This window comes from Chinchilla lanigera, unplaced genomic scaffold, assembly GCF_000276665.1.
Source record: "Chinchilla lanigera isolate Chin_1 unplaced genomic scaffold, ChiLan1.0 scaffold00020, whole genome shotgun sequence".
NCBI lineage: Eukaryota > Metazoa > Chordata > Mammalia > Rodentia > Chinchillidae > Chinchilla > Chinchilla lanigera.
The window spans coordinates 27,483,068-27,498,268 of NW_004955421.1; the positions used below are offsets into that span (position 1 = coordinate 27,483,068).

Here is a 15,201-nt window from a genome sequence, read left to right on the forward strand (position 1 = left end):
AGAGAGAGGGAGAGGGAAAAAGGGAGAGAGAGAGAGAAAAAGAGAGAGAGAGAGAGAGAGAGAAAGGAAGGAAGGAAAGAGGGAATCTAATGGTCATCTAACTACACATTAAAGTACCCAGAAAGGGGTTTTTCTGTTTTCTCTAACTTGTCAAATGACCGATTTTATTTTGTATTTGCAAATGAAAAACTCTGTTTTTGATGAACAAGGTGATGTTCTGATACATGTATACCATTGTACAATGATTAAGTCACCCTAGCTGACATACTCATCACTAAACATACTTATTTCTGTGATGAGAACGTCTGCTTTGGGGGCGATTTTCACGTATACTACACATTACTATTAATTATAGTCACTACACTATGCAGCAGATTCACAGAAGTATTTCCTCCTGCTGACCTGGAACTTCGTACCCCGTGAGAAGCATCTCCCCAACCCCAATGCCCTTCAACTTTTACTCAGTTTTTGACACTTGGGGATAGTGAAAGAAGTACATTTAAATCCTTGAGTTTTGGTTCCCTAAGAAAAAGACACTGTAGACAACAGGTCTTTCTACAGTTTAGTCAAATGATATTCTGCCATATAAAGTAATCTGTGCTTAAAGTTTATTTACAAAGGGTGAGGAAACTTTTCACTTGTTAAAACTGATCAAGGGCCTGATAAGTAAAATAACTTAAGAGGAAAAAGAGAGCTGCAAAGAAATGTAACACTGTATTTCTACTTTTTTCATGTTTAGAAAAAATTTAATATTTCTTAATAAAAAGTACAGTTTTGTTCTATAATTTGGTTTATTTATAATCCAGAAAGACAGAAGGGACTTCTGACTAAAGAAAGTGAGGCGAGACTTAGGGAAAAGAAAGGGATGTCACCTGGCTGTTAGAACCCTGAGTCTTAGAAGACAGTTTGTTGTCAACTATTCTGTTTCTGAGTTTTAGTTTGTTTGTTGGGGCAACAAGGGTTGGGAGTAAGGGAAATGAACTACAACGCTGCTGAATTCGTTTTTGAAAAGTACAAACAATGCAGAGGTACCCTGTACTGGGAGTTTTCATTCCTATGTAAAGTATGGTTAATCTGGCCCTCCTGAAGTTCATTCTGTTCAAGGAAGCAACCCCACAATCCTGTATCAAAGTACTTAACATCTACTTGGAATAACACCAAGCACAGAAAATAGAAAAATTATAAACATGACTCCATACAGTAAGCTGGCTTATAGTTTAGTTGCTTTGCTGAACAGATCATTCAAGAATCATATAAGAGTATAAAGTATGAAACTATGTGATGTGGCCTCGACTACAAGTACTTCTAAAGTTCTAAAAGCTTTCAATGATCCACATCTCTGTATAGCTGCATAATGTTTAAAGTTGAATTGAAACTTCATATTCATAGAGAAAAACTCATTTTTAAAGTAAATCATAGCAAATCAAATTTACAGAGCCCTTGAAATACTGTAACTCTTAATTTTTTCCCCTTCTAAGGGAAAGTTTTGTGTCACAGATCAATCTGTGCTTGTCCCACAGGCCAGGACACAGTTAAGAGAGAGACGGATCTGCAAGCTCTTCCCAGCAGCTTGGAGCTGGATGCTTTTTCTCCTAACAAACAGTAAAAGAAATGTCTCTCCATCCCCTTAGGTCTTTTGTTTTTTACATTCTCCTATTACAAACTTTTCAAATTCAGACTAATGAAACGAGTAAGGGGGCCCAATGAGGATCAACACTTACAAAATGCTAGTGAAATTAACAAATTACATTCTCATTCTTAAGTGTGAAAATAATATAAGAGGAAAAGAAAGACCTTTGCAGTGTCACTTGGCTTCTAGTCATGAGAAAGAGCCAATGAAATTAAATTACCAACTAAAGATAATTTCTCCATTGATTTTCAAGAATTTTTTTAAACCACCACTATAAGACAATGAATCTGACATGGATTGGGAATTCACTAGAATTAAAGTAAGCCTTTATATTTTATAAAATCTTTATAAACTTTTCCTTACTTCTGTGTAATTTTAGGATTGTGTAAGACATAGCAGTAAGAACTCGTTCTCCTTCAAAGATGTAGATGTCCCATATTCTGAGGTTCAGTGTGAAGGGAGTCTACAACAAAACAGAAGGAAGGTTAGGTTTCCCTCACCCTGTACTTATAATCTTATAATTAAGTTTTATACATAAATACTTACACGATCAAGGAAACACTGAAAAAACCACTTCATTGTGTAAAAACTTGTGTAGATTTCTTGAGAATCCTGAAAAAACAAAGACCTCACAATTTCTGGATTGCAGCAAACAAAATACGACAATATAATACTAAAAGTTAGAAAGCTATTGGAGGTAGGTGTTAAAGCTAAATATAAAATCATCCTGTTATGAATCCTTTTCATGCTGTTTTCATGGGGTTTTTTTGGTACTGGGATCAAACTTAGGACCTCGCGCTTGCCAGGCAGACGCTTGTGCCGCTGAGCTATATCCCTGCCACATGCTGTTTTCTATTCTTCCTTTTTCTTCCAAAATTTTACTTCTCAAAATTTTCCTAAGAATAAGTTCCTCCTGAGAGCACTGTAATACATTTAGATATTTGTTAATATATTTATAGGCAGTATACATATAGCTCACAAGGAATTAGTTTGTTTAAAAAACCTCAAAATTCACTGAGAAATCATGTATCTTTAAAAACTTTAACGTATTTATCAGCATTAGAGAAGAAGTTTGAATCTGTGAATCAGGACCATAATAGAGCATCCATATTAAAATTTACAAATTTATTGTTCTTCAAATAAATGGGAATTATTACAGCATCATAAAGGAAATGGGTGACATTATAAAGTAATGAGATAACTGACCAAAGACAGAATGACTGTAGCTTCATTCTTGGTGTAGGTTAGTACAAATCAGTGACACATCTACCTACCAAATGTTGCTTAAGCTTAGACAGAAATTTATTCAGTATTTTTTCATGATGTTCTTGAAACCTCAAAAGTTTAGGAAAACCTTGGACAAAAAAGCCTAGAATATAAACATAAAAACAATACTTCAAAAACAATACCAATAAAACCCCCAACTAAAAAACGCAATATATTTCTTTTATTTGTAATTGTCAAAAATAAAAAGAAACATCCAATAGTTATCAAACTATTTCTTCCTTCCCACCAAGAAAATAACTGTATTTAAACTTTGGGCAATAAAACTTTTAGCTAGGATTTATTTGCTAAACATTGTCTACATCTTTGTAATATTATTTTTAAGAAGTTATTTTTGAGTTAAAAAGTAAATTAAAATGCTACGAAAAAATAGAAATTGAGGCCATTTATCAAGATTATCTGTTCTTTTAAGACACTTAGCCTTATCTAGAAAGACTAAACTTTTGTAAGTTGCTCTAATCTTGACTACTTAGCAATTTTGCATTATTATAAATTAATTACACAGGTATTTATTATTTTTCAAACTTGCTCTTACAATTTTATTAGTATCATGTTTTCAAAGTTTGTATCAATTCTTATTCTCCTCTATAAAAAGTATTTTTAATATCACTTACAACATATAGGCACTATATGATCAATGCTATACCAAAAATTTCTAGGAGGTAATGAATTATAAATGGTAAATATTAATTTGTATATTTAACTTATTGAACTCTACATCTATTTTTGTTCACAAATTTCCTTTCGGGTATTTATACAATCTGCTTAAAGGAACATACTCTCTAGAGACTATTTCTCCACGTCAGTATTTCCCAACCTAGTTCCTATTTAACTTTGACAGATGTTAATAGATGTTCTCTCTCTCTTTTAAAGGAGTGGGGAGCCAGGAGTGATGGCGCATGCCTGTAATTCCAGCACTAGGGAGACTGAGGCAGAAGAATCACCATGAGTTCAAGGCCAGCCTGGTCTATATAACCGGGTTCAAGGTCACCTTGCACTACATAGTGAGATCTTGTATCAAAAAAAAAAAGGGGGGGGCGGTGGCGATGTACGTTACATATACTCTTCTTCTGTGTTCATGATGTGTATTGCTTATTCATGTTCTTAAGATGTTTTTTAGATCTAATGAAACTTATTTTGCTTTTCTTAGCTCAGTCTTCCAGACTTTTTAAGAAAAATCCAAGTCTATCTTTTCTGCCAAAAAAATATCTGTTTCAAAAAAAAATTAAGCTATGCTCTTTCAAGAACCCAAGGAATACAGTACTGGGAAACACTGCTTTACAATCTACTAGGCAGAACTTTTCCTCAACTAGTTCTCAGTTTTTGAAGGTGTAAAAATTTCCACAGATACAGATTCTTTTCCTCCTTTAGTAATATTTTCCAGTGAAGCAATCTCTTAAAAAAATCTGTATCAATGCCACTTTCATGGTCAATTTGATAGGAATGGGAGATGGAAAAATTTCAATGCACGTCAGTAATAACTAGCTCAACGATGCTAAGGTAACTAACTTTCTTCACTTCTCAGTGATAGCACAGGCTTGATATTTTAAATCTCATCTTTTCTAGTCCTAGCTTTGATTCCATACATTTATGTGATACCACTTTTACACAGAAAATGCAGATCAGCAGTAGCCTTTAATTGTATTAAATTGGCAAATTCAGAAACAAGTATCTGCACATACACAAATTCATCTATAATGATGACCTATCCTGTACTGGACGTGCAAATGTTAGAATATTAGAATTAATATTGCTTTATAGATTAGAATCATGACAATCATTGCTATAACTAAGTTAGCAAAAAGGTTTAAAAGAAATGAGTGTTTTCTAAAATTGAACAGTCTTCCACATAATTATATATCATTTAATTGTAACACTCCATTCTATCAAGACAGATCAGCAGCACCATTGCATGGGAAAGTAAAATGAAGACTAACACAGAAGGTTCTTTTTCTTCAAAACGTCTTTTTAAATGATACTGTTTATAGGATGGCAACTCAATATAATAATATGTCTGTCTTTTCTAGTTCATTTATGGAATGCAAAGTGCCACAGTTATCATGTAGGCAGTACTTGTTAAAATAGTTGGGAAGCAACACTAAGAGAGACATACAAAAGCAAACGCAAACACGCAAACACACACACAGGTACATGATAGGATTGTCAGGGTTAACAAATAACGGACTATGTAACGCCATAATTTAGAAAATACTAAAGAGCATTTTCTGTGTCAACTTTCACACACATAAAGCATAAATATTCACAACATGAATTGAGATGATCCACTCTTAGAGCCACTAAAGTTAAAACTATTCTAAATTTGATATTACCACATAGATGCACTAGAAAAATAATTTTACATTATACAGACAAACATCATTTTCATCTCCAAGTTGCAATCCAAATTCTCTGAAATAAAGTGTAATGTATATACTTAGCCAAGTACGGAAAAGGTTATTAAAAACAGTCTCCTAATTTGAAAACCAAAAAATGATGCATGCAATGAAATATTATAAAATGCTCAAAACATTTACTCAGCTTTTTATTTAAAATGGAGCAGAAGTTATGGTGGGAAGAACTAAAAGCCACATTTAAACTATAAAACTATTTGGTTAAGTACTTTTCCTTTTAACTAGCTAGGTGTCATTTCTCAACTAACATTCTTTGACAAGAAGTTACACCTCATGATATGCAGGCAAAGGTATATTTCACTCGAGTGATAACTGCATGGCAGTCAAGTTTTAATCGAAAAATACCTTTTATTTCTCCCAATAATGTACAGCTTTTCCTAAATTCTTCCAAACCTAAATTACTTTCTTTTAACCAAGGGCAGGAAAGAAAAAAATTTTAAAATGTCAACATACTTTAGGGAAAAGACAAAGAAAAATCACTGTGAACAGAAAAGCTAGAAAAGTTTAAAAAAGAAAAACGAAGAAAGCAGTAACAGCTGCCAACTAACTGAGTGAGCTCTGAGGCACAGTTTCCTGCACTTAGTGTACCCAGCATCTCAGGTTCTAAGTCATCCTCTTCTTCCTGCTGTTTACTGTCTGTGACAAATACAAGGTTCTCTTACCGTGCATGGCATGTCTGGGGCCTGAGAAGAGCTTGACGAGGGCCCAGAAAGCATCTTCCTCATTCATGTACATGAGCAGCAGGGCTGTGATCTGGCTCATTCCCTGACAGTACCCAACTTCCTGAAGAGCACATGAGGAGTTTACATCAAGTGACGTGTAAATGCGCACAGAAAAGGCGGGCCTGCTAAAGGTCAGAAAACATCTACACACATTATGCAGTGGGCAATTCTAGAGATAACTATCAGTCTTTACAATATTCTGTCCTATACTGTAAAGAGAACTGTACTCAAGAATAAAAGGAATGGAAAAGTCTAACCAACACTTTTTTTTAGCTGTCTTCTGTTGGGTACTGTTATACTTTCTTTGAAGACGGCTAATATGTATTTCATTTTATGTATAACTCTTACTTCACCATTCCTCTTTTTTGCTCAGATGTTGGCAGCGTCCCCTCCCGTTTGCTTCTCCTTTACACTTCTAGACTCTTTTTGTTGTTGTTGTTGTTTTGTTTTTGTTTTTTTATTTTAAAAATAAAAGGAGGAAAACATTGACAGACAGACAACCTTTTACAAAATAGCAAAAGAACAGTACGGACAATACAGAGTTACAAACAAAGTGGTAGGAAATTAACAATGCTTCTTGTATTACACATTGATATCTTCAAAGTGGTTTCTTATGAAAACTGACAGAGACATGCAATATTGATCAATCAAGGACTCACTGACAGTTTCTTCCAGCAAAGAAACAGACAGTAGAACAGCCATGTTAACTATCCTGCATATACACACACAAATTTCTCCTTCTTTCCCTCCTCTTAACTAGACACTTCTGGAGGTGTCCGTCTAGCCTGTGTCCCTCATCTTCATAGTCTCTGCTTATGACGTGGCCTGAGAGACTCTCGTTTATGTCACAGCAACCACAGCCGACGGACCCGATGAGGATGCCTGGCCCCAAGGGAACAACGACCTGGCTGCACCAACTGACCGACTCCGCTCTCTAGGAAATCTGAACACAGCCAGAGAGACTATAATCACTGGAGACTTCCACCTGCACAGTGCGGTCACAGTGAGTCTGGGGTGAAATTTTGGCCATGGGTAACCAGCAAGCAGGCAAAGGAGACAATGTGGAGAGGTAAACACTGGGATGAATAGCCCACAGAGATAATCAGATTCTTTATGGCTTTTGACTGGGAGAGAGAAAAAGTATAGCCTTTCCATGAACGCTTATCACTTTCCAGCTCCAACTCCCATGAGGCTCTGCTGCTGCTTAATTTCTATGAGAAATCCCTTTAGTAAATCCCTTTTTCACTTTCCCTGGTGGGAGCAAATTTCTGCTCTTGTAACATAAAGGTTGTACATACAAGACAACTTATTATATATCCCAAGGTTCAAAGATTATCCTTCCTGGAACCTAGTCAACAAATATTTATTTACTGCCCATGTTAGGTCTTTCCATAGTTATTTTCTCTCCCTAGAATAATAAATCTTAAAATAAAAACAACAAAGAAACTCTATCCACCAAACATAAAGTGGAGTGAAAAAGTATGGTTCACTGGCATACCATGGTCATATGCAGGCTTTTTCCACTTATAAATCAGCTTTGCTCTAGGATCCCATGATTACTACAGGGCTAAAATAGTCATTGGTCCTGAGATGAAGATCTGTACCCAGAGGGACCTTGCTAGGGAAGGAGTACCAAAAGGAACTGCAGAATATAACTCACAGAACTGGACAGGCATGCTCCAACTTACCGTATTATAAATAGAATATGCAGCAAGAACGTGGAATAAAGATTGTTGCCTAGAGAAATAAAAATGTATATTAAACACAATTTAGTTATTTCATACGCTTTTAAAATTATAAACATAAAAAAACTGATGGAAAACCAATAGATAATCCAGATAAAATTAATACTGTAATAAAGAAAATTCTCCCAAGCTGCAACAGTAAACTGTCTAAATTTGAGACTAGACAGAATGTGTAACAAAAGCATAAATGGCTTCACAATTCCTTAAAATGTTTTGCCTTCTTTCATTGAACTATCTTACTCTGCAATAACCCCAGCAGAACTACCCACTGATTTAAGAGGGCAGTGGCATGGCGTTTTGAAGACTCGGTTACAGGACCAGCTAAGATAAATGCCAGGCAGGCCTCGGACAATACCCTGCAAGGGAAGCTGGTCATGTCCTGCATTACCCTCCAGTAAAAGGTGCGGTTTCCTCCACAACCAGGGCTCGGGAATACAAGATTCAAACGGTGGAGTGGCTCCATTCTTCTTAACTCCAAGGATTCACTACTGAGATTTTGCTGCCTTAGAGTCTGCTGACCTGGAGCTCTCAGTCCCCAAGGAGGAGTGTTTTCATTAGGAGATGTAACGATGACTGAACTGGAAGCTGAAACTGCTACCTAACCACGCTGGGCTCCTTACGCTACGTTAGGCTCCTTGTGCCTCCAAAGGCAAAGGAAGGTGATTGATCCTGACTATTAAGGGAACGAAGTACCACTATCCAAAGGACAAAAGGAGGAATATCTGAATACAGGAGACACTGAGGCATCTGTTAGTATTGCCAAACCTTGTTATTAAAGTCAATCAAAACCTACAACAACCGAATTCAGGCAGGACTGTAAGGGTCCACACTGTTTAGGAATGAATCAAGTTTGAGTCACCCAGCTGAGGCACTTGCTGAAGGCCAGGGGTACACTGAACAGGGAAGAGAAGAGGGCAGTCATGAATACCATCTATAACTATAGAGCCACTTGCAGAAAAGACTATAATTGCTGCAAGTACTTCTTCCTTTATATGGTATGAATATTTTGTGTATATATGTATATATATGTATAGTTTTTCTTTCTCTTACCATGTATTATAAGATATATTAACAATAATTAACTTTATATCACAATATTTAAGTTACAGAATATCAAAACAGAAATATGACATCACTCAAGGACTTCTACTTGCGGTGAAAGCATTTGCATGTTTTCAGTTTTAACTAGAATAGCTGCATTATGTTAGACAGACGAATAACTTAACAATGGTTTACAGAGATGCACATGGGAGCTACATTGACACAAATGAATTACGATGGTTGGCTCTGGGTCAGTCTGACCAGGCTACAATGCCCCGTTATTAAACCCGGGTGCAGGTGTTGCTGGGAAGGCATTCTGCAGACGTAATAAAAATACATCACCTGTTCAATTTGAGTAGAAGAGATTACCCTGGGTAATCTGGATAGACCTGACTCAGTTTGTCTTCCCTGAATAAGAAACTCCACCTAGGAATAGCAGCTTTGGTTCACGCCTGGGAATTCTAGCTTATACTTCCTGGTGACTTGCTATGGATTCTGGATTTGCCTATTACCTCCACAACTGGGTAAGAAAGTCTCCTGGTGTACACTGCTACTGGCTTCTGCTTCACTGGCTGAACCTGACTGACCAAAGGTCAGCAACACTGTACATTTCATTCACAAACATCACAGTGATGACATGCTAATGTCCAGTACCAATGTCTCAACCATATACTCAGTTCATTAATTTCTCCTTTCATTTCTTTTAGTTTCCTCTATATCTGAGGTCAAAGTTATAGAGATGCATTTATTAGTCACAATTTTCAAAAACAATCTCATTTCTTTTCTATAGCTTTGAATAAAAGAATCCATTACACTTTCATTAAATTCTCAGATCATAAAATGATTTGTTACTAATTTTATAGCACTTAAGAGTTTTAAAAATTTAAGTTAAATTATATGCTAAGTGTTACACACCAAAGATTCAAATTATTTGCAAAAACTTACATGTGTAGGATGTAAATCAAAAGGATCAAGATGCATTATGTATATGGACCAATACACCAAGTGAATATATTCACAATGTACAGCAAATATATATTAATAAAAATGTTTTAAAAGCACAATCTATATAAGATATTCTAGACACTCACATTTTAACCTAACACAGACTTTATAACTGCTCTTTACATTTACAGTATTAAACGTTACTTACTTAACACCGTATCTGTCTCTAAACATAATATGGTCCCTAAATGTACGGTTGACGTCAAGGTCTATTTGTCTGATATCAGGCGAACAGCCCCGTGCTCTGTGTTTTAATTTCTAAAGAAAGAGAAAGGAAGAAAGCACATTTTTATGAGATCACTTGTTGACAATCTATGATCAATTATAAACTGTTTCTCATTTAAAATATTCCATTATTGTTTAGAAAAGGATTCCCAGGGTAAAAAAAAAAAAAAAAATCAAAGCCAACCTGGGCCTGGTGGCACACGCCTGTAATTCCAGCACTTGGGAGGCTGAGGCACGAGGAACCCTGTGAGTTTAAGGCCAGCTTGGTCTACAAACTGAGTTCATGGCCAGTCTGAACTGCACAGCAAAGCCCTGTCTCAAAAAGACCTCCCCCAAACAAAAGCCATACAAAAAAGTACGCAAAGAAAACCTTCCTTCTCTGTGCCCTCAACCCTCCCTATTTCCTCATCTCCTTTTCTTCCTGTCATGTCAGTACAGTTAGATTTAACTTAGAATAGGAAACTTTCCAGGGTTTGAATCACTAAGATTGTGTGAAAGCTCCTCTTGACAGAATCATGTGGTCTATTAAGAGTTCTTTTGTCTTTCCAGCACAATTTTTTGTTTTCCTTGGAGCTAATCATTGTCTTGCTTCTTGATCTGCTTCATTTTCTACATGCTTATAAGTAGACCAATTCCAAACTCACTGTAAACTGTAAGTCTCCGATGTTCCAGTAAGTTCCCTTCTCGGAGGCCTCTCTCCCACCAGCGTCTGCCCTGCTCCTGCCTAGGCCAGCCGGCTTCGGGCTGCTGCCCAGCTCAGTGCTCCGCGCTGGCTTCTCTTTGCTCTGCACTCGGCCTGGCTCCCTGGATTCCTGGGTCTCTCATCTTCACGTTCTTGGTTTAGAATACACATTCACTAGTGGCTCCCGTGAAAGGGTGTGGAAGATAAAGTTTCTAAAACCTCTGCTGTCTAACGATTCCACCTTCTCAATAAACTGATTGCTTTAGAACTGTAAGTCAGAAAATATCTTTGCTTCAAGTGGCACTTCTTTGCCTTCTGGCCTTCCATGCTGCCATGTGAATTCTTGTGTCACTATACAAACTCTTTTTCCCCCTCTCTGGAAGTTTACAGGTGCTGTTTTCTCCCTGTTCTGAAGCTTTCCACTTCTCTACTTGATTTAGATCTATTTTTATCCGCAGATGTGGGAACTGGTAGACCTTTTAAACTGTTAAAACTCGTACACCTCTCAGCTCTGAAGAGTCGTCTTTAATAATTCATTTGTCAATTTCCTCATTCTCCCCTCCCGTATTTCTGTTTTGTCTTTATGGAACTCTGATTATTACATGAAAGCTCCTAGGCTGGCATCAATTTTTCTTGTATGTCTCTATTTCCTATCTATTTCCTATTTTTTAATTTCATTTTCTGGGAAATTTCTTCAGTCATTACTTTCAATTAAGTTTTTCACTTTTCCTAAGTTTTCCATTTCTATTATTTTTATAGTCACAAGCTCTGTTGTTCTCAAATGTTCCTTTTCATAGCACCCTACACTTGTTTTATGGATGTAATATCTATTTTACTTCTCTGAAGATATTAACAATAATCTTTTAAGTTTTCATCTTGATTTGTAGCCTGTTTCTTACAAGTTTCTTTCCTTCTATTTGTTTTCATTTGTCTTTTATTTTAACCCTTTCCTCAAATGCAAAACTGTGGTGTTCATCTTTGTTAAACCATAAGAACACATGTGACACACACCTGTAACCCCAGTACTCGGGAGGCTGAGGCAGAAGGATCGCTGTGAGTTCAATACCAACTCACACTACAAAGTGAGACCCTGTCTCAAAAAACAAAACAAAACAAAACACCCAGCAAGAGCAACAATAAAAACCCAGGAGTTGTGAGGCTGGGGGAAGGGAGGGTTGGGACCCTCGAGACAGTGGTCGCCAGTGTGGACTGAGCTGGCTGGGCAGATGCAAGGGTCCCCGAGAAATCAGTTTATTTTCTAGAAGTAGACATGCTCCCCAGAAGGTCCTTCCCATCTGGCAGGAGAATCAACGCTGAGCTGTTAAAGTTCTGGGAGCTGAGTTGAGAAAAAGTGCCGGCTGTCTGAAATCCGAGATACCCTCTTCCTCTGCTTTCATGGCAGCAGCTCCCCTCAGCAGCCTCGGTGCTGCCCCAGGCCAAAAGCTCTCTCCCTTACCCTCTCCCAAATGTGAGCCTCCAGTCTTGGGCCTGGGCTAGGAGGAGACCTGAGGGCTCCGACTGCTTCTGAAACAGACTTGCAGCCACTTCTGTGTTCAGCCTCACTTCCACTTCCAGAGATACCTCTAGCTGGCAATCACCAAGCTTCTGAAGATTTGAGATACAAATCGTGTTGCTCTTCCAGTTTCCCACTGCCGGTCTAGAATTCAGCCTTCTTGGGTTTAAGTAGACTAAATGCCACTCTGCATTCTGGTTTCCAAAAATTGGGACTTTTGAAAATTACAGATATTTCACATTTTCTTATACCTTGTAGGTTTGCCTTTTTAAAAAAAATAACTGCTGTCAATTTAGTGGCATTTCAGGGGGAAGGAAGCTAAATTAAAAGTATGTTTAATGGCCCATGTTTAGCAGATGAGAACTTAGAAATTATATTAATCTATATATAATCATGTCTAAGCAAAAATAAGCATCTATATTCACATTATATGGATCCATTTACCATGTACTGGTAATACAGATTCCTGTTAAAATCCACTCCACTGAATACATATAAAACTGCTAATTCCTGACATAAGTTAAAAGTGGAATAAAGGCTATATGGGTATCTCTGAAATGTACACGATTCTGGCAGGTATGTGTATGCACGTTAAGTATTTTGTGAGTATGTGGATTTTTGTATTTTGAGGTAGTAACTCAGAGAAGAGTAGCTTCTGTAGCTTTTTAAAATGTGAAGAGTGGGCTGGGGGTGTGGAGCACTTCCCTAGCATTTGTGAGGCCCCGGGCCCCACCCCAGCTCTGCAAAGCAAACAAGACAAACAGGAAGGGTAACGACAGTGTGTCCCAGCACTCTGAAGGAGGCTTCTTACAGCAATGCATTACAGTCATATGGCCAATAAAATACTGCTGTATGTTGTTTCAGAAGATACTGTACAGACAGAGCAGTTTGGACATATTTGGTCATTTATCATCTTTTTCTTTTTAAGGTAATAGGCAGGTACAGAGATTTTGGTTATTATTCTACATGCTTCCTGCTACCAGGCGAGATGCCAAAAACACAGGAAGAAAATGTGTGACATAACAAAAAAGTGCCCTGAAATAAAACATGGGAAGCAGAGAAAAAGACCCAAACCCATCTATAGCCTCAACTTATCTTCAAGACAAGAAAGCACATTACACAAAAGGTGTCATGACAGAAGCAAAGCCCTGTGCCTCATTAGGCAGTAAAAAATAATAGGTCAGAGGATTATTTCTGTCCTAAAATGCTTGTAAGGTAGTGCACAGAATACAGTCCATCAAGAACATTTCTTACCTGCCTAAAGGAAGTAAACAGTTTCTACAGTTATCTCTTGAGACTACATGGGCTGTGACCCATGAGAATCACAATAATACAAAAATAAGCGCTTTATGAATGAAGTGGGATTCAGGCATGGTAATGTATGCCTATAATCCCAGAATTTTGGGAGACTGAGGCAGGAGGATCACAAGTTTGAGCCCAGTCTGGGCAACTTAGCAAGATCTTGTCAATCAATCAATCAATCAACCAATTGGATTTTTTTGGGGGGGACGTTTTTCTCCGGTACCGGGAACCAAACTCACAACCTTGCGCTTGCCAGGCAGGCGCTTTGCCGCTGAGCTAAATCCCCAGCCCCAACCAATTGGATTTAATGAACCCATAAACCTAGGACAGAAGTACAACAGAAGATATTTAGATAAAAATTTACAAATCTCTGTGGTTTCAGCCTACTGGATTACTGAGTTAGGCTAAGGCTTTAGATAAGCTTGTGCCCACTGTGGACGGACCCACTTCTATCTGTAATGTATACCACTAGTTGTAAGGAAGATACAAATGCTATACAAATAAAAGGGACAGGCAGTAGATACGAGCAGTAACTCAGCAGCCAGCACAGCCTGGATTTTAAATGCCATCTCTGCATTTGGGAATAAACAGTTACTTAATCTCAATGATCATAATAGTAAAGCCTACCTCTTGGTATTATTGCTATAATTAAATGAAGTAGTTCACCTATCCATATATCAAAGTACTTGAGTAAGATCAAATCTCCTCAAAGTAAAGTATTTTAAAAATACAGCAACATGAAGCTTCAAATTAAGACTATTCAGATGTAAATCAGAAAAAGGTGTTTGCACTGTGCCTTGAAAATTCATTCTCCATTCTTCCTTTCTGGAAACAACACCCCCTCAGACACCTATTCTATGAAGATTTCCTGACCCATAAAAGTGATTTCTTTTTCTGCTTTCAATTTAGCCAAGTTTTTGTTTCGTAACTTTTAGAGTATCTGTCACATAGTAAGGAGTCCATTATTACACATTTCTGTACTACCGTCTCCTCTGACAGAGAGGAGCAGCCTCTTGACCACACCCACTCATGTCTGTGTGCTCTTAAGCAACTCATCCAAGGCCGGAGTCTAAGAATGGGTACACACCAGTAGACAAACTTGAAGGACTAAATGCTCATAATATGCCAGGCTCCAAATAATTCACCCATCTAAGAAAAACCCTGGTAGATTAAGAGAAGGTAGCTTTGCTCCTATTGAAGTTCCAGCCAGTTCATGGAGGATGTGTGGAGAATGCTATAATATGACTTTCACACTGTCATGATGTGAGTGCAGGGGTTCCCCCAAGCCTCACGTGGTCAAAGGGGGCGCGGGCTTTTTTGGAGATGGCTGAATACAGAGTGGTGGCTGAATCTAGAGCTTGTGATTGGCTCACTGTCTGTTACTGTGATTAGTGCTGTGAGTGCCGCACCCACCCTAGGGCAGGTGGCCTTCACACAAAAAGAGGCTTCTCTTTCTCCTTTTTTGCTCTTGCTGCTTTGCTGTCTTCTGCCACCTTGCACTGTTGCCCTCTGCCATCTGCCCCCTCTCTTGGAGCCAGCTGATTATAGACTGAAACCTCCACAAACTGTGAGCTAAATAAACCTCATTCCTTCATTCTGGGCATCAGGTATTTTGTCTCAGCAACTAGAGAAAAGTAACCG

General features: G+C 37.8%; 1 protein-coding gene across 3 annotated transcripts in view; it reads right to left on the minus strand.

Moving 5' to 3' along the window:
• Window positions 1-15,201, minus strand: part of Usp6nl (USP6 N-terminal like) — a 124,120-nt gene that overhangs the window by 13,416 nt on the left and 95,503 nt on the right. For all 3 annotated transcript variants that reach the window (XM_005383896.2, XM_005383897.2, XM_005383898.2), the window contains exons 7-12: window positions 9,987-10,096; window positions 7,736-7,784; window positions 5,988-6,108; window positions 2,905-2,999; window positions 2,177-2,242; window positions 1,994-2,093 (exon numbers count right to left, since the gene is read on the minus strand). In XM_005383896.2, the coding sequence (XP_005383953.1) occupies window positions 1,994-2,093; window positions 2,177-2,242; window positions 2,905-2,999; window positions 5,988-6,108; window positions 7,736-7,784; window positions 9,987-10,096 (541 nt within the window). The remainder of the gene's footprint in view (window positions 1-1,993; window positions 2,094-2,176; window positions 2,243-2,904; window positions 3,000-5,987; window positions 6,109-7,735; window positions 7,785-9,986; window positions 10,097-15,201) is intronic.